Source organism: Chinchilla lanigera, unplaced genomic scaffold (genome assembly GCF_000276665.1).
Source record: "Chinchilla lanigera isolate Chin_1 unplaced genomic scaffold, ChiLan1.0 scaffold00010, whole genome shotgun sequence".
In the NCBI taxonomy this organism is placed as follows: domain Eukaryota; kingdom Metazoa; phylum Chordata; class Mammalia; order Rodentia; family Chinchillidae; genus Chinchilla; species Chinchilla lanigera.
In genome coordinates, this window is record NW_004955411.1 from 30,741,031 (window position 1) to 30,761,223 (window position 20,193).

Consider the following 20,193-nt stretch of genomic DNA (forward strand, 5'->3'; position numbering starts at 1 on the left):
TTTTTATATTTTTCTTTTGTTTCTGACCACCTAGTTTCCTCTTTTATTCCTGTTAAGTAATTCTGGCTATGATACAGCCTATGTAATTTATAAAACATAGCATTATATTTCTACTTCCCAAGAGAAACTCAACATCAGTCTGATTTTTAACATAAACAGCAATGGTGAAGTGACTCACCTGGAGACAGAAAGGAAGTGAACTGATAGAAAATCTCTGTGTCCTTCTTCTGGCCACTGTACCCCACGATGCTGCCGACATCGAGCGGGAAGGTCTTGAGGAGAGCACCTGTGGCCAGGTCGTGCAGCTGCAGGATGTTTTTAACATCGTGGAGGTAGCATAAGACCAGAAAGTTTGACCTGACACACGCTACCCATTCTGGAAACAGAAGAAGAGAGAAAATCTAACGTCAATTGAACATGAATGAAAACTCTACATTGCACTGCACAGCAAGGTGGCTTGCCAAGTCATTTGATGAGTTTTAATCATTTATCTGGTTTCAGAGAAGTCCTTTCCTAAATGACTGGAGCTATTATATTCAGAGGAAACAACATTCTCCACCTTGAGCCAGGGCTCCTGATGGTCTAGATAATTTGTGGGACATAATCAGCCCACTGCTACAGTTTGAATAAAGGTCTCTCAATGGCCCATGTGTTGCAAGACTGGCCCCCAGCCTGTGAAGCTCATGGGAGAAGGCAGAACTGATAAGAGTAGGACATGGTAGAAGCAGTTAGGTCATTATGGGGTGGCCCTGAAGGAGATACTGGGATTCCAGTTACTCTTTACTCTGTCTTTTGTTGCTTTAGTGACTACGGGGTGAGTAGCTTTCTCTTACCACAATGTGCTGCCTCCCAAACAACAGAGGCAGCCAACCATGGACTGCAACCCACAAAACTGTGAGCCAAAATAAACCTTTCTTCCTTTTAAGGTGGGCTTTTGTCACAGTGACAGAAAGCTGGCTGACACACCTGCCTCCTGTATTTTCTACCCCATACAGTGTTACAGGAGATGGAGAACGAAAAGAACGAAAATCAAATCATGATTTGTGTCTGCCAGGGTTGATTATTGGGAAAGACTGTATTGCGGACTTGGTGTATACTAAACACACTGCAAGGTGTTGAAGAGACAAGTAGGCTTGTCACCAGATGAGGTCATTTCTGTCCTTGAAATAACAATCATAAAAATACAAGCAGTAAAATGTAGATGAGCGTAAAGATTGATTGGCTGAGGACCCAAACAAATGAGGGTCCTTAAGCAAGGACAGAGTTGTGCAAATTTTGCCTTGAGTACAGACACGTGCAAATCTGGGGTAGGGGAGGATGTCAGGGGGCTATCAGGGAAAAGACAGCTTTCCAGGGGAAGAGGTGATAGAACAGGTGAGTCAAGCAATGAAGGGCAGACTGAGGAGATAAGAGAGAGGATGAATGAATCATGAATGAAGGAATGAATAGCAAGGAAGGCAGAAAGGAGGAAGATCGGTAAAGAGACAAGATGAGAGATTCATTTCCAAAAAGAAAGAAGCTTTTGCACATCAAGAGAAACCAGCAACAGAGGAAAAAGAAAACCCACGAATTGGGGAAAAAATTTAGCCAACTGTCACTCAGACAAAGGACTTCTATCTAGAACATATAAAGAATTTAAAGAATCAGGTCCCCAAAATTCAAAGGCGCAATTCAAAACTAGACAACTGAGATGAATACACACTTCTCAAATGAAGACTACAAACGGCAAATAAATATATGAAAAAATGTTCAACGTCATTGGTCATTAGAGAAATACAAATTAAAACAACACTGAGATTCCATCTCACCCCAGAAAGAATGGCTATCATCAAGAAATCAACCAATAACAAATTCTAACAGGGCTGTGGGGAAAAAGGAAAACTTCTCTACTGGCGGTGGGAGTGCAGACTGGTGAAACCACTGTGGAAATCATTGTGAAGATTCCTCAAAAAACTAGGATTAGAGGTCCCATTCAACCCAGCTATTCCCTTCTGGGTATTTTTCCAGAAGAACTGAAAACATCACACCATGATCTATGTACACCCATGTTTATAGCAGCAGAATTTGTCATAGCTAAATCTTGGAAACAACCCAAATGCCCATCAACTGATGAATGGATAAAAAAGATGTTGTATTTTTTATATAATGGAGTATAACTCAGATATAAAAAAAAGATAAAGTTGAGGTTTTTATAGATAAATAGATGCAACTAGAGACCATGCATCTAAGTGAAATAAATCAGAATCACGTGTGTAAACATCGGATTGTCTCCCTAGTATAAGAAACTGAAAGAGTAAATAAGGTCCAAGTAGTACAATGGATATTGTGAAAGGGGAAGAAACTGCTCAGGAAGAATGAACAACTGGGATGGGGAAAGGACAAAAAAACGAAGGGGAAAATAACACACACACACACACACACACACACACACACACACACGTGAATTAAGATATTGAAAGGAACAGTTAATGCTTAACTGATCAATTTTGCATGCTTATATCTGGTAACCTTAGCAACCTCTTTCAAGATAACAGTATGCAATATAACAACCATTGTTCATTTCCTATCATCTTGTTTTGAAATTTTGTATCATTTTTATCGTTTTTTTCAATTCTCTTTAAAAGAAAAAGGAAAAAGCTTTTCCAGGGAGAGGTGCTAGTGGTTTTCTGGTGGGGCATCCGGAAAGCCAGGTGCAGGGCAGCTCAGCCAGTCCTTACTGTGGAGCCAGTTTGTACAGAATGGTGCCATAAGTATGGACAACATCAAATAAAGGACTTTTGTATATGACAGCTGGACACAGAAGAACAAAAGTCCATAGAAGGATGGAGGGATATGAGCATAAACACTGTTGCAATGAACCAGAGGAAACTTCATACGATAAAGTCCGGACAGGAAAGGAGAGGCGTGAAAGGCAGTTCCTAAGAATGGCCAGGACTGGAGGACCAGAGGGACATGGAGAGCGAGACAGACACGTGAGTTCTCCTCAACGCCCAGCGCAGCAACCTACAGTGATGGTGCTGAGAGGCCCAGCTCAGAGAGCAGAGGTGAGCGCGGGGATGGAGGGGACGGAGTTAAGAGGGGTAATGCAGGGCATGGTGGCACACGCCTGTAATCCCAGCACTCGGGAGGCTGAGACAGGAGGATCATTTTGAGTTTGAGACCAGCCTGGGTTACAAAGTGAGTTCAAGGTCAGCCTAAACTGCATAGCAAGACCCTGTCTCAAAAAGACAAAAAAAAAAGAGAGGTAGCAAAGGGCAGGTACAGAGGTCAGGGAGGGATGCTGTGCCAGACGTTAGGAAGGGCAGGGCTGCAGGTAACAGCCCCAACATGCTAAGAAGAGCTGCTCTTGGGTGTCGCGGTGGGGTTCTTGACACGGCTTAGATTCATAATCAAGAAGCTAGCAGTTCACACTTACAACAATGTGGTCAGTTATCTACATGAACAGGGTACTGGCCAGGGGAACTCAGGATCACCTGATTCTGAACCTACCACAGCGAACTCTTCCTAAAGTGAGGATACAAAGAACTCTTCCATTCAGCAGTAACCTTGTCATTCTCTAAAACTGAGAAAGAGAGAGAGAGAGAGAGAGAGAGAGAGAGAGAGAGAGAGTGTGTGTGTGTGTGTATGTGTGTGTGTGTGTGTGTGTGTGTGTGTGTTTTAAGAGCACCTCAAGCAGGCAATATATTTCACATGGCTTAATGTTCTAAAAAGAAAAAAGTATGGCAGAAAATTGAAGTAAATTACAGCTGTCAAAGAATAATCAATCTGTGTTAACTGCGAGTACACCAGAATTATAAAACAGACAAAGTGAATAATAAAAGGACAAGGAGATTTGTGGACTGTCATCAATAATAAGCTCTGACTTTATAGCTGTTCTTTATGACTCATCTCTAGTTTTTATTCTCAATAGGGCATTTGGTGTTAATGATATATAGCAAATTCAACTGTACTTCTCTTAGAACTGATGAGCTCTACTGAATAGTGACAGTTTCCCCTTTCTAGTCTGAAGAATATATAACCTTTCAGAAGGAAGGTTATAAAAATATCTCACCTCCTCCCCCCAGAATCTCAAAGCATCAATTTGCCTTTTGTTAGATCGACAAATGAGACAGGATGTTTCTTTAAGGCACAGTTAAACACCACCACCCCTCTTTCAGCTTTGAATGAAAGATAATTCCAATGCCTTGGGAAATAGTGACAACATCCACGGTGGCTCCCTCTATAAGGATCACGGTTCCAACCTGACATGCATCTGGAAAATATCAGGGCCCTTACATGAAGATGCAGGCCACCGGAGTCTCACCTGGATACATCAATACTTGTGGTCAAGGCAGGTGGAGCACAGCGCTGAGTCTGACACTCAGGAGGTACTAGGTGCTGGCTGTCCTGGACCTTATGGAAGACATTTCTGCCGCAGGGTGGACAGAAGCTATCAGGCCCTCCGTGTGACTATGAAGATGTTCAAGGAAACAACCCCAAACCTGTTCCATGGCTCATAGACGCTTCCTCCAAAGGCAAAAACGCATCAGAGAGTAACAAAGGACTTGAGGAGGCAGGTGAGGACATTTCCTTGGAAAGAGCTCCTGCCATGCTGTTAGCCTCTCTCCCTGCTGGGAATAACTGACCCTACCCTGAGAGAGACAAGGACCGGCCCCTGATTAAAACCTGAGAAAAAACAGGGACAGTGACTGGAAATCTGGAAGGCAGAAAACCAGCTGAGGAACTGAGGCAGAACCTAGGACAGGCAGCTTGCTCAGGGGTGTAGGGGTTTTTTTTCAGGGAAAAGTGGGGAGGGGAGGTTGTCTTGGATCCTGTCCAATAGGATTGGCTGGAGAAGTGGCAGATCTCAGCACAAAAGGGTGGAGGGGAGCAGTCATATCCTTAGAGGCTGAGGAGAACTTCATGCAAACCAGTGCTCCCTTCAAAGCCAAAGGAACTACAGAGGCAAGGGCATGGAAGGAAGTGTCCAAAGGAGGCCATGACCCTGAGAGATGCAGCTATCATCATCTGCTGACCACTCTAAGTAACACCAGCTTTAAATACCTGCCAGGGGGGCTGGGGATTTAGCTCAGCGGCAAAAGCGCCTGCCTGGCAAGCGCAAGGTCGTGAGTTCTCCTTCCCAGTACCGGAGAAAAACCAAAAAAAAAAAAAAAACAAAACAAAACAAAAAAAAAAAAACAAAACAAATAAATACCTGCCAGGCAAGAGAACTCACTGCTCTGAGCCAGGGAGAAGAAACCCTTACTGGTCCAGGTTGTGAACCAACACAGCGGCTTTAATTTGCTGAAGAACTCACTGGAGGAGCGCTTTTGCTGAGCCAGGACCACTCTGCAGGCTGGGTATGTGTTTTCCCCACTCAAGTGCCATGTACCTGTGCATTTCTGAACAGTCCTAGATTTTATCCTCATTTAACTCATCAGCAGACAGTCACCACCACTATGGACGACACTGACCTCCCCTTTTGCTAAAAAAGCTGCAAAGTCAATACGTTTTACTCTAATCAAATTCAGCTTTAGGAAGTAATTTATAAAGGAGCATGTCAATTTTGGAAAAATCAGAGAAAATGAATAAAAGGGACCTGAAGGCACCATCAAACACACTGATAGAAAAGTACGGGTTCTCCAGAGGTTAATGTAGTTCAGTACTCAAAGCAGTGACTGCAGCGGTTTTCAATTAAGTCTGACATTAGTCTACTCTCTTTTCTAATAAGAAGGCTGTAAATCCATCCTCAGATCTACAAGAGGTAGAGGCAAACAGCCAAAGGTTATCCCAAAGCTTAAAGCTAAGGTTTATGAATCTAAATGGTTTTAAGAATAAAACATCAGTGATTAATATTGGACAATATACAAAGACAGCTGCCACTTGTTTAAAAAAAAAAAAGCAGGACCTTTTAAAGTCTGAATCCATACCCTCACAATTGTATGAAGATTCCCGCATTTCCATGTGATGAGGTACTAAGTTACAAAGATGTCACAGAGCAAAGACTTGGATGTACGATTTAGACATCTAAGTCCTAATAATAGAAGGTCAAAGGTTCTTCGGCTTGTGATCAGTCCCCCGAGAAAGAGATGGACCGATCTGTCGGCTCTTTCATCAAAAACAACAACACAATTTCCAAGTAACCCATGCTCTTACCTAAGACATCTTTCTCATGCTCAGGAACAAGCACTTTCCACTTAGACTCATCAGGGTCCGCGAAGTCGATGTTGATCAGGCGGTAGTTGGGAGAACGGCGATTCGTCTTGAAGGTGAACACTGACCCTTCATTGGTCACGTAGTCATATTCTCCTTCAAAGTTGTCGATCAGTTTTACCCACTTCAGGATTCCTGGCAAGAGACCAAGCATTGCTGTCACCTCGCAGACGTTACACATGGAAAGGTTTATATGTACAGAGGGGAGGGTAGAGCTTTTCCATCTACCGGACACAAAGCGGAGATCCTATTAGAAACTCTAAGGTATTAAGAAAGAGCAAGGAGCAGTTGTAGATGAACTATAATTTTTAAAAGACGCTGACGTGGCCCTAAAAACACTGGCAATGTGGGGAAACTAAGTGACCTCTCCCCTAGCCCACTGCCCCACACAACCCGCTAAATCCTCTCCCGTCTGAGTGTGTGTCAGCTCTGAGCATTTCTCTCTACCCCTACTGCACCATGCCAAGTTCTCACTGCCTCTCTCCTGGCCTAGAGCAGTGGCTCTCAACTGGGGACAACTGAACTTCTGCGCCATGGGACACCTGGAAGTATCTAGAGACATGTTTGGCTGTCAGAACTCAGGTGTGGGGGTTGCTACTGGCACCTAGTGAGCAGAGATCAGAGACGCTGCTGAACAGCCCCACAGCACAGCAGCAGGCAGCTCGAATGCTGACAGCGCCAATTCGGAGAAGACTTGGGCTGCAGCACTGGCTCCTGCCTAGTCTTTGCACCGCCACTTGCCTTTCTCAGCACGACAGCCACCACCAAGTCTTCCTATCTTGCTTGACTTGGTCCACGTTGGCGCCCCCTCAGAAACTCGCAAGGACTTCCCCCGATACACTGAATAAAACCCAGACCTCGCAGGTCCTGCACGTGCCAGTCCTGCCCTAAGTAGCCAATTTCAGGTTGTCCCAACTCTTGCCTCGCCTCTTGTTCTCCTGTGGCACTGGCCTTTGTTCAGTTGTGTAAGACCACAGGCTGTGTCCCGTGCCCAGCCCACGCTCCGATGGGCCAGCCACTGCTAGCCAGTGGCCGGTTTGCTCCTCATGGTACTTCCCTCAAAACCCAGTTCTGTATTTCTTTGTTTATTATTTATCTTTTTACTTCATTCGCACACGTTTGCAGGACAAACTGTTTACATTCCTGCGTGGAGTTGGTACACTGCGTAACACATCTTCCTTCCTTTCTCCATCTCCTTCCCCCGCTTTTCTCTCCTCTCCATTTCTTGATCACCACACTCTGCACGGGAAGAATGCCACGTACTTCAAAGGACAAAAAACTGTGTGGAATGAAAGAAGGGACTCCCTATAGTTCTTTATTCCCAACAACTAGTCTGGAGATGGTCACAGTTAATATCTTAACCATATCAAATATATTCACTATCATCAGCATTGAAAAGGCTCACTGCACACACTTTTAGTATTTAACTACTCCCGGGCTGGGGATTCAGCTCAGCGGCACAGTGCCAGCCTGGCAAGCATGAGGTCGTAAGTTTGATTCCTGGTATAAAGAAAAAAAAAAAAAATCTAACCACTCCCCCAAGTCCACTGGCAAGACATCTCTGTCACAATACATCTGACATAGATGTTCAGAGAACACCTCAAACATTTTATAAACACAAAAGTTCCATGACTTCTAAACTACTGAAAGCTAATGCCAGATCTTCAGTATTCTCCAGGCATCTCCTACTTTCAATTTCATAGCCACTGTAAATTTAAAATGAAATATAGTCACATTGCTATATTAATTTGGTTCCTATCTTTCATGAGTACTTTACATTCATTATCTCATTTATGTCCATAGCATATCTTTATATAATTTGTTGTTGAATCTAACTTATTAGGGAAAACATAATTCCATCACAGAGCCTGAGGGCTGGGGATGTAGCTCATTGGTAGAATAATTGCTAAGCATGTGTGAGGAGCTCCTGGATTTGATCTCTGAATCTCTGGATCCCTGGTACTGTGAAAAAAAAGAAAAATAGGAGGAGGAACAGGTGGAGGAGGAAGAGAAGAGGAGGAGAAAAATGAGGAGGAAGAGGAGGAGATGACAGGAAGAAAGGAAGCTTGTTCTGTTTTGGATAAATCAGGATTAGAACCCAAGCCCTCACTCTTGGGGATGTAGCTCAGTGGTAGAGAATTCGTGTAGCATGCAAAGCCCTTGGATCCTCAACACGGCAACAAATAAACACCCAAAATACTGAGCTCTCCCGTAAAGTTGTATGGCCTTGAGCAACTTCTTTATGCCCTGCTAAACCTCATTTTTCTCAACTAGAAATTAAGAATAGAAAGAAAATGTAAAAATTATTATAGAAGTGACTACTAGTACCTATGCCATCATAAAAACCCAGTAAAAGTACTTCAAGTAGTTAGAATTGGGTCTAGAAAGATCAGTATTTTTAAAAATTCCTAGATATCATATGTTAGCAACAATCAATTCAAAAATGCGGGAGGAGGACCTGACGTACAGTGGAAGCAAATTTAACAGGTACCCAGAAATGCATCTAAGGTGAACTGTGGAGTCAATATAAAAACACATCTAAATTCTTTCTAAGAAACTTAAAGATAAAACAAAAGAACCTTCATCAGTAGAAACACCTACCATGTCCCTACATGGAAAGACCCAATATTTCAAACGTGCAAATGATCCTAGAGGAAATTAATACATTTAACACAGTAACAATCAAAATCCACATGAGAGTTTCAGGGAATTTGACTTAATTTTAAAATTCATCTCGAAGAACAAGCACATGACAGTCGGTTTATTTCTACTGATACAGAAGAAGCTGTGTAATGCTCTGATGAAACCCTCCCTTCAGGGGATTATCACTAGCTGGACTCCCACGGGAATATCCTTACTTTTCTTCGTACTTTTTCTGCCTGTATTTGCTCCCATACACACTACAGTCTAGTTCTATATCATTTTTGAACTTCATAGATAATGAAATCATGTAACATGTACTCTTTTGCATACAACTTGTATTTTTTTCCACAGGACATGTTTGTAAGATTATTCATTCTTTGGTTACTGGTACTGACTTTTGGCTCCCTTCTCTGCTCAAAGAATATACCCAACATTTCAGTCCTTTTGCACTTGTTGAGAAAAGCTTTGTGCCTAAATTTTTAAATGTTCTGTGTGTAACTACAAGGAACACGTGTCTTATAATCACTGGGTATGCAGTGCTAAACATGCCTCTTAAGTCATGTGTTAATCAATAAAAGTTCTGTTAAAAAGTGTCCTCCAATTGTGGATTCATTTATTTTTACTTGTATGTCTGTTCATTTTTGCTCCCTATATTTTAAAATTGTGCCACTGAACATGTACAAACTTGACACTTAAAAAGATTGACTTTATGATTATCAAGTTTTATTGCTAATAACGCTTTAAGGTCTACTTTGACGTTAAGGCAGACAGAGAAACATCATTCCCTCAGTAGTATCTTTAATTAATTATTAACCACTTCTCTGTGAAGTCCTCAAATAGGCATTTTTCCTTTGGTTTTTCTCATTGGTGTGTCCTGTTTCAAAGTTGATCCTTTCTGGAAGGAGTTCATTCTTTTTTTTTTTTTTTTTTTGGTTTTTCTCCGGTACCAGGAACCGAACTCACGACGTTGCGCTTGCCAGGCAGGCGCTTTTGCCGCTGAGCTAAATCCCCAGCCCAGGAGTTCATTCTTTATATCTAATAACTCCTGGCTTTCCACTCTTGGTGGGCTGTATTTGAGATCTTTTTAAATTGATATCCTGTTTTATTAACTCTGTTCAGCTGTGTCTGATCTGTTTAACTTAATAGCTGAATTTTTGTTCATGATCATATTGTTTACATCTATGTTTTACTTAGTCCTTTTCCAACTCTGTTTATATTACTTGTTTATTTTTAAAAGTGTACTTAACACCTTTGCTGGTGCTTCTTTCTTATGTTGGCCAATTTCCTTGTCTGATTTTGCTTTTTGCAAAACCACTGATCTCCTGTGAAAACACTCTCCGTGGGACTTTTTGCAGGCCTGGGTTGAAGTGTCACTCTCCTCTGCTTGCCTCAACCAACCAAGAACACTTACAGTTCAACAGCCAGGGTCCCCCACCCCTCCAGGCAGGTTTCCTTACCATCCCCTCCACACCCTCCAGCCTTCACACAGGCAGGCTGATTTCATAATCACCCCTTCCTTGAGTGTGCTTCTCTATCAGGGAGAACCCAGGGTCTTACCTCCCACCCACTTCGCCCCAGCAAAAACATCCAGGACCACCCAGCTTCCATTCCAGGTTTCCTGCTTTCATTCTATTTTTGGTCTCTGTGACTTCTTTTCTTTTGTGCCAAATTAGCAATGTATTTAGAAAGATGCTCCACTTTATAGCATTTCAGTTATTTCAACTGGGAGGTTATTCAGAGTATATAATCCGCCAAAGCCCCAGAAAGAGTCCTTACAATTAAGTCTCACACTGGTTAAACTCTGCACCTGAGTTACAATTAATACATATTTTTCAGTGACAAACAGCAAATCTCCAATGACTATTCAGCAGGTGATCCGCTAAAAGGTAACTGCTACTTACTTCACACAGAACACTGCTTTATAAAAACTTGCTTGAAAAGAAGAATAACCTAAGTAAAATAGTACCTCGCAATGCAAAATTTGAAGATAATCAGAAAGTTTCATTTGTTGATGAGAAGAAAGAAACAATTTTCTGGACGGTGACATTTCTGGACACAAAATCTTGGCTCAGTGAAATGTCAGGTCCTTTAAATAGCCACCTTACAATAAAGCAGTTCCTGATATGAAGCTTTTATTTCTCAAAGTAACCATCTTATGGTTTCTGCCTGAAAAGGGCTCTTGCCTGTGGTATTTATCATGGCCCTTCCCCACCCAAAGTCACCACAGCTGGCACCAGAGGCAAACGCAGCTGCAGTTTCTGCAGCTCACACAGGTGAGCTGGAAGCTGCGGGAGTAAGTAACTGAGTTCCACTGGGCACCAAAATTTCAAAAAAGTTGGTGGTCATTTTCTGTCACCAAGTTCTAAAGCATTCACCTTAGCCATAGATACACACTGTGAGTCAGAAGCTCATTCACACTAAGGAATGTTGCTTGACTTAAATCTAGCCATAACATTTGAAAAATAGTTCAAAATATAGGCCTCTGCGGGGCAGAATGATTGAAGTAGAGGCTCATGGGATGCCTGTGCTCGGCTGAATGCTCAGTCTGGCCTCTGGGAGAGAAATTATTCACAGGAAAAGGTATTTCAGCTGAACAACAAAGCTCATTCATTTTTGCTACTCACCAGTGAGAACCCTATTGATTTAAAAGGAAAATAGGAAAATTACTTTTTTTAAAGGAGGCTTGGCTTAACTCTCTAACCCATTCACTTTCTGTTCATTTGCTCTCAGGTTGTTTGTCTGGGAGTGGTGTTACTCACTCTGAAGCCGGCAGAATTCAATTCCCAAACCTCTCCACAGTAAAGCTGAAACTGCTTTTTATAAACCTGCTTCTTGGCAGGGACTTACTTGTTTACTGAGTGAGATTAGCTTACAATAAGTCCTCTTAGGTGTTTCCCAGAGCAAAGACATGCTTTCATTCCTTCCTTTGGAAATCATCAATGATATTAACTACATTTCACAGAAAATGTTGTGTACCCTCTCTGACAATAGGAACTAAGGTTCTTTTATACTTTACAGAAGCTACACGGGCTTCACATGTTGTAGCAACAACAAACTCAAGGCTTGATCATGTACTGGGCCTTCCTCCCATCTCCTTCTGACATATTTGCTCAGGGCTAGAACACAGGCTGGGGGAATCACACTGGCCTGGACGGGTATCTTTAAATGATATTGAGAAAGTTGGGCCCACAGCCTCGGTTTCTTGCGGGGGGCAGGGTGTTTTGTGCTTCTGAGAGGTTGCTGAGAAGACTAAGCAAAATATCTTCATTTGTAGCTTAGCCTGACACACAGGAAATACTACATACACAAACTCAGTGTCCTTTCACAAAACTTAACCGAATATGATGCCTCTGAACAGAGCAATTTGCTAACAGTAAAATTTAAAAAGCTTATTGGCATCTTCTACGGCCATTTTCCTAGCAAAAGTCTTTATAACACTCATTTTAAAATTCATATAAGAAAAAAAAAGTCTGAGGAGATAGTTTAGTGTGAAGGCCCTGTGTTCAATCTCCACTACTGAAAAAGAAAAACAGTATAAGTACTCTTTTTAACACCTTTTTTGTCTTTTACATCAAATTTCATACTTTATTCTCCTATGGTCTTTTGGTGTTCCAATTCTTTTTCTTTTCTTCTCCTTCTTCTGCTTCTCCTTTATTTCATTGCATCTCCACTCTGAAACACGTATTATTTTCTCCCTCTTTTCTCACAGAAGCTCTCCTCCCCTATTGGTCTGGCTTTGAACCTTCAAGCACCTCTGCTAAGTTTTGGATAACTCATTTACTCACAGATACCATGGTGTATCACCCTTTCCAGCGCACTCCCCACTAGGTCTGAACAACGGCGCAGGAGCACCTCTGCTACTGAGAACGAGAGGCCTTCCCCCTTACGTTAGGCATTGATGGCTGACTAAACAGTTATCTGTCTGATAAATGCTGCATTTCCTTTTATGGCTATGTGTTCACAACTAGTACAGATTAATTTATGCAGGAGAAAGGTGATTTTCTTTAATGACATGAAAGAATTAAATGCAAAGTACCAAAAACTTCATCAATCTGAAATGGTCAAACTTGTAGCAACTGCAGAAAAAGCTTAGTGCAAGTCTGAGCGAAATAGCGTGTGCTCAGATTGTCTTGTAAAAACCAGTAAGTTATCACCTTTTCCCCCGAAACCCTGCACAAATTCTGTGACCCGATTAGACACTACCAAGGGCCTGTCACAGGACAGCTATGTGGGAGAATGGTGTTACGTTACTAGCAACAGGAATGTCAGACCTACAGTTCTCTTCACCTAACAAGTGCTTCTGAAGGATTCTATTTAAAAACCTCTGACATAATTTGAAATCTATTCAGAATAAGGTCAGCTCCCTTTTTGCTACTGCCTATCCAAGAAAGTAACTGACCTACAGAAAAATGAAAGAATCAGAAAGAAAAGTAAGCACATACAAGACAGGAAACAGAAGAGAACGAGGGAGTTCAGTTTTCAAAGTTCAGAAAGGCCCTGCCTCTGAGTCTGGATGTGTACACTGGGTCACAGTCTCTTGGACAAGCCCTGGAACATGGCAGTGACAGTCTCCAAGTCCACTCTTCCCTAGGCAGGGCCCCCAAAGGGCAGGAATCGTGTTGCCACCACCTTCGTCATCCAACAGAGCACACGGCAGAGTGGGGCAATGATATACATTTGCTTCCCAGCTAAATCTGAAGAGTCCCGGACTGCAGACAGAGCCACACCTACACTGGTGTACAACATAAAGGTAACAAAGGGAACCAAATTTAAATTTTAGAGCAGTAGTACCTTCTGCTTTTCTGATATAAATATTGGAAAACATATCCCTTGGTTTTAAACACATTTATGTAATTATAAATATATTTATATCTTTAAGATATTAGGTGACTTACATGTTGATACCCATATTTAAAGGTCCCCATATCTGGGAGAAAAGATCAGCTCTGAGGCCTGATATTTAAGTATAAGGTAGAAAATACATGGAAATTTATTCCATATTTAGTCTAAATATATGAACAATTCTATATATTCAAAATAGGATTATGGCAAACTCATAAAACAAAGATTGTATATAATATATACATATATAAAAACATACTATAAATATAATTGAAAAGAAAGTCTTGATTTGGAAAAGTGGAGAAAATATAACTAAGAAAATTGAGAGTAGTAATTTTTTGCAAGGTTGACAGTGATTAATTTCAATAAATCCTCAGACATCAATCACTTTAAGACTCAGAGGGGTCGGGACTCAGCTGTCTCTTTTACTACTTTAGTTATGTGCCGGCCTCTTCACTTAAATCACATTAGAGCCACTCCAAGAAGCAGCGAAGTAACTCAAAGAAACACCAAGTGGAAAAGCAGGCCAGGACCTGCCTTATTTTGTAAGTAGGTTCTTACAATCTGAATGCATCTAAACTGTTCTGTGCTAAGCTGCCTCATTTTGTGAACAGGGTCTTACAACCTGAATGCACGTAAATTTAAGCTGTGTTATTTTTTTGTCCCTGGTTTGTAACTCCCACAGCCCTTGTTATTTCCTAAATGACTAGAGTTCTAAGGTTAAAATATTTAGCCTTTTGTCCTTGTTTCTGAAGCAGCTACAAAGGGACAAAGGAAAAAATGGTCTTTTGTTACAATGTTGGGGTGCTTCAGGTCTCAGATCCATAATCTGTCTCTGTGACCCTCCCTTGCCTTCTTTTCCCTTGGTCCTTTTTCTCTCCAGGCTGTAGGAATTGGAATCTCTCTTCACCATGGCCGGTCACAGAAACTGGACATATACTGTCACCTTCCTCCATCTTCCTGCCTTGGAGCCTGCCCTAAGAGTTCTCTGACAGTTGGTTGCAGGAGCCTCATTCCAGCAGCCCCGCCCCTTACCCATGAGAAAGTAATGCTGCACAGAGGGGCCAGGAGAACCTGGACACACAGCCCGTGCTGGTGTGGTGTGTGGTTCTCCCACTCAGGGCCTATGCATCAGGCCAGGCCTATTTTGTCCCATTACAGTCCACTACCATTGTCTATGCTTCAAACAGGCCTATGCAATGGCATCTCCATAAAACCCCCCAAACACAGAGTTCAGAGAGCCCTACAAGCAGAGGCTCACGGGAAGGTACGTAGGAGGATGGTGCGCCCCAGCTCCACAGGAACGGAAGCCACTGTGCTCAGGACCCTTTCAGGCCTCACCCTATGTATCTTTTCATCTGGCTGCTTACTTATACCCTTTCAAAATAACACATAGTAAACTAGGAAATGAAAGTACAGTGTTTCCCTAAGTTTTGTGGGTCTCTCTAGCAAATTAATCAATCACAGTGCAGGGGTGGGAGGATCCCAATTGGTAGTCAACAGTCAAAAGTTTCAGAGTCCCACACCTGTAACCAAGTATAACGTGGGACTGAGCCCCTCCTTGTAGGATGGGATGGCATCTTAGGGTAGATAAGTGAACTGAATTGGAGGACATCCACTGGTGTCTACTAGAGAATCAACTGCCCGCTTGCTGATGGGGAGGAAACCCACACATTTTGGGGTCACAGAAGTGACCTGTACTGTGAATGGGTAGTATACAGATTAAAGTTGTTTTTCCTTCTGTATCTTCAGACAGCCCTTTACGGTTTGTCAGATGCTTCTCTTTTCTGCTGTTCACATTCATTCACAACTGCACTCTCTAGAATCTGTTTTGAGGCCTAGCGCACCGCAGCACACATTCCTTTGGGAATCTCAATCTCTGTGTACCCCTCTCCTAATTACTAACATGTACGATAAATGGGGGAGGGGGCAAAAAAAGGCAAGGACTGAGATTTGAGGAGAGAATGAAGACTTCTTTGAGTTTTGCTAGCACCTCTAAGTTTCTTTAAAGACTGCCATCTCTTATTAACACGGACAGAGCAATAGCAGTTCAGTAGAAAAATACATGGATAGAATTTTCTTCCCGGTTTGAAGTTAAGCAATTTGTATTTTTTTAACTTGTTAACTTGCATATTTTAATAACATAAGCCTATTTAATAATTTAAAGGCATAATGAAGTTATAAAAAGAAAATGAAAAACAGCACTCTCTTGAGGAAGGACACTGTAATTAGAATTTTTAATAAACCGGAGAGGCCAAGTCCTTTCCACTGTCTCAGAATCACACAGGAACATGTGTGTAAGGCAGCGGCACAATTCCATTCAGACTCAATTTTGCCCAGTACAGACCTAGCAAACAAATCCTGGGAGGTGAGTGTTTCTCATAGAACCTGTCAACACTGCCGTAGTTGCTGGAGTTTTCCTGAGATCTTTTTAATAGAAGAAAATACAGCAGTGCCTCAGTTCATACACTTAATTCATTCCATAATTCTGGAAAAGATGGTAGCCTCTGTGTTTGTGTGGAAAAGATGGCTATGGGGGTGCTTGTCATCCAACGCAGAGTTTGCAAGCAAAAACAAAATTCTGCCAAATGCTTTTATTTGCAAACCCAATTGTTCACAAACGAAAGTGTTCATGAACCTAGCTACCACTGTATATAGCTTCATTAAATGGATATACACTGAACACCAGAATAAAAATTGCTGACTCCACTCTGCTATATATATGTGTGAACGGTGTTCTGTAACATCTCAGAATGTTAGCATGTGAATCTGTTTAGAGAAGTTTAAAAGTAATACAATGTTCAATCAGAAGTACTTTCACAAAATACAGACTAGAAACTAAAGCAAGGTACACCAATTATTATGAAATTCACTCAGTATTGTATATTTAGAAATCTGTGTCAAATGTCTCCAAACTATACTTACTTTACGTTAATCCGGACATGGTATAATTACCTTAATGTCCTTATCTGGGTGCCAGCCTATCTGCTTCAGGGCCTAGGAATCTTTGCCAAGATAAACCGTGCATTTGAAAAGCTTTCACGGGGCTGGGGGTTTAGCTCAGCGGCAAAAGCGCCTGCCTGGCATGCGCAAGGTCGTGAGTTCGGTTCCCGGTACCGGAGAAAAACCAAAAAAAAAAAAAAAAAAAGAAAAGCTTTCACGCTTGATGACAATGCTGGTACGATACAGATGCTGGGAGATTACATTTAAAATGAGCACTTCAGAATCTGTAACTGGCTGGATCTATGTTCACCATGGTAACATAAAAGGCTTTAGGAAGAGTATCAGGCTGTTACACGGTAGTGGTTCAGTACTGAACAGTTGTATGATTATCTGTTAATCTGTTAATCTGTTAATATTCTCACTAGTCTCATAATCCCTTGCTTGTTCCAGTTTATTCCATTATATCCAGATAGTTGCATCATTTCACAGACCAATGTGACAGCTTCTTAACACTTCTCAACTGCAACATGCATGGGATGTTTTCACACTCAAGGGGAGAAAACACGGTTACCTTCAATTTACAGAGAAAATGTAAAGCGAAGTGTTAGCTTCATCCAATTTTTTTTCTCATTTCATGGAAAAGTAGTGAAAGGGAAAAAATCATATTAATTGAGATGATGTGGCAGAATGGAAGACGGTTTCTTGGGAAATCAATGAGAAGACCAAAATAACTGCTTTTTTGTGGAGCTTCCTAGAATAATTATCCATGTCTGTCTGAGAAATAACTTACCAGTGATGCCATTGGATTCCTGCTGTAGGTCACAGTACCAGAGCCGGTTTACTGGATCACATCCCTCCCTTATTGATAATAAGACATAGCGACCATCATCGGATAACTGTGAAGGAGATATAAGCATCTGATTAGATGTTCTGAGAGAAAACTGTTAAATATTAAGTAAAAAATTAAGGTTGCTGAGTGTGGTGATGCACGCCTGTAATCCTAGCCCTTGAGAGGCTGAGGCAGGAGGATTACCACAAGTTTGAAACCAGTCTAGGCTACATAGTCAGTTCAAGGCCAGGCTGGACTACATAGTAAGACCCTGTCTCAAAAAGTATTTTTTTAAAGGTTAACTTCAGATGCAGTGTCTTTACTCCAAACTTATGATCCGATGAGAAATTTATTAATAAAAAAGAACATAAATTTCAACTTTTCTCAATCACAGCTGAAGAAATACATAGTAAGTTACTTAAGTTTAAAACAAAGTCCATGAGTACAACCGAATGTCACAATGGCTTCAATGTGATTTTTATTTTAATTCTTCACCTATTTAATAGGAATATGTGCAAACTGTCATTCCGAACATCAACATCCTTGACTTACAAGTTTGTTCCTGGGTTACATACTTTTAAAGTCACCATTCTAAATGCATAGGAATTAGCATTGAGTGTTCCCTCTGCTTAAGACTGGTCATATTAGCAAGTGTGCTAAGCAACTCTATTCATATCTTTGGTCACCAGTGCCATAAAATCTCAGAGATGCAAGGCCTGTGCCTTTGGAGATTTCTTTCTTAGTATGAAACAGCAGAACCTTAGAGAGCAAAACGATTCATGACAAAAATCCAACAAACAATATACTGTTCTACATTACCAAAATTGGTAAGTGCTATTAATCTATATATATTCTTTTGCAACTTTCTGCATTCAGTAACTTTCATAGTTATGTTGATATATGTAAATCTACTTTGCTATAATCACTGTATACCACCTCCATCCAGGAACAGACCACAATTGATCCTTTTTCCCACCATTATACATTTACATTATTTCCACTTTCTTCCTATGACAATTTATCAAATTCTTAAACACGTTTACTTGTAACCTACAGTTCTTCCTAGGACACAGAAATAGAAGTACAGCTGCCAGCTCAGTGGGAAGATATGTACATATTTAATGTTATTAGTGTTTTACCCGCTTTCCCTGTTACCTAGTGGCAGAGTACGAGAATTTCTGTTTTCCACACTCTAACCTGTCATTGTTAGCTTTATGTCAACCAGAATAGGCCACAAGTATTTGGTTAAACATTATTTAAGATGGCTTTGGTACTTTTTAGATGAGCTTATGCTTAAAGGAGTGCACTTGGAATAAAGCAGATTTTCCTCCATAATGTGGGTGGGCTTCCTTCAATCAGTTGAAGGCCTTAGCAGAACAAAGACAAACCTTCCCCGAGCAAGAAGGAAGCGATTCTGCCAGCCGAATGCTTTTGAAGTCACCCAACTCCTCCCTGCCAGGACTTGCCAACCCTCCACACCCACATTACTTTATAAGTAAAGGCACCCTCCTCCTCTCTGTTGGTTCTTTTTCTCTGGAGAATCCTGATACACTACAACTGTTGTTTACTCATTTGTTTATTCAATAGACATCTGATAAGTACATAGCTGTTATGTGCAAGATATATATGCTTCTGGATGTTAAGATACCAGTGGACAACTCAGGGAAGTAAGTTACATCTAACAAAGGACACAAACACATAAACACGGTGTGCAGCCTATTATATGATGATAAATGCCATGGGGGTCACTATTAGGTCACGGTAAGGGAGAGAGGAATCGTTGGGAGGGAGTATAGTTTTACTTATACCAGTCAAATAGTCCCATTAAGTAAATCTTTCCCACTGTTTTCTGATATGCACTCTTTCAGATGAGAAGCCACTGCCATTCATCTTTCTTTCCCTGAATGTAACATGTGTTTTCTTCTTTGGCTGCTTTTAATATTTTCTCCCCACGCCCCATTGATTTTTTTTTTTTTTTAGTCTTTTTGAGACAGGGTCTCACTATGCAGTTCAGGCTGCCCTTGCGCTCACTTTGTAGCCCAGGACGGTCTCGAACTCACAACGATCTTCTTGCCTCAGCCTCCTGAGTGCTGCGATTACAAGCGTGCGCCACCATGCCCGGCTCCCCAGTTGATTATAATGGACTTTGTTACAACAGCCTACTCCAGATTTGCTGGGGTTTCTTTAATCTGTGGGTTTGTAAATTGTACCAAATTTGTAACATTTCTGGGAGTTCTTCTTATGTATATTTCTCTCTCCCTTATTCCTGCTCTAGTACTTCAAATACTTAAGGTAACCATCCCACAGGCCAAGGAGCTAGTACTCACTTTTGTTTCAGGTTTTTTTAATCTCTGTGATTTAGTTTCAATTGCTCTCTTTGAAATCATTGATATTTTATTTTATAGTATCTAAACCACTGTTGAACTTATACAGATTTTTTAATCCATAGAAGGCTGTTTCTACAGTGGTTCATTTTGTGAACCACTTCTCTGTTAATTATATTAACATTTTCTAAAAACCTTTAAAATTTTTATAACTTTTTAAAAGCCATTGTATGTTATCTCTGTCATTTTTGTATCTATTTCTATTGACTAATTTTTCTCCTGGTTATAAATCACATTTTTCTGCTTCGTTATACATCAAGTAACCTTTAGAACTGGATTCTGGCATTCTGAATATTGTCTGAATTTTTTTTTTTCTTTTTGATCTGCCTGTAAAACCTTTTAAAGCAATTAACTGTTAGC

The 20,193-nt window shown here is 41.2% G+C and overlaps 1 protein-coding gene across 1 annotated transcript in view; it reads right to left on the reverse strand.

The window, feature by feature from the left end:
- Nucleotides 1-20,193, reverse strand: part of Prep (prolyl endopeptidase) — a gene marked incomplete at its 5' end in the record, with an annotated part of 98,985 nt that overhangs the window by 42,919 nt on the left and 35,873 nt on the right. The window contains 3 exon segments of the mRNA XM_013510786.1: nucleotides 179-376; nucleotides 6,136-6,327; nucleotides 17,411-17,516. Coding sequence (XP_013366240.1) covers nucleotides 179-376; nucleotides 6,136-6,327; nucleotides 17,411-17,516 — 496 coding nt within the window.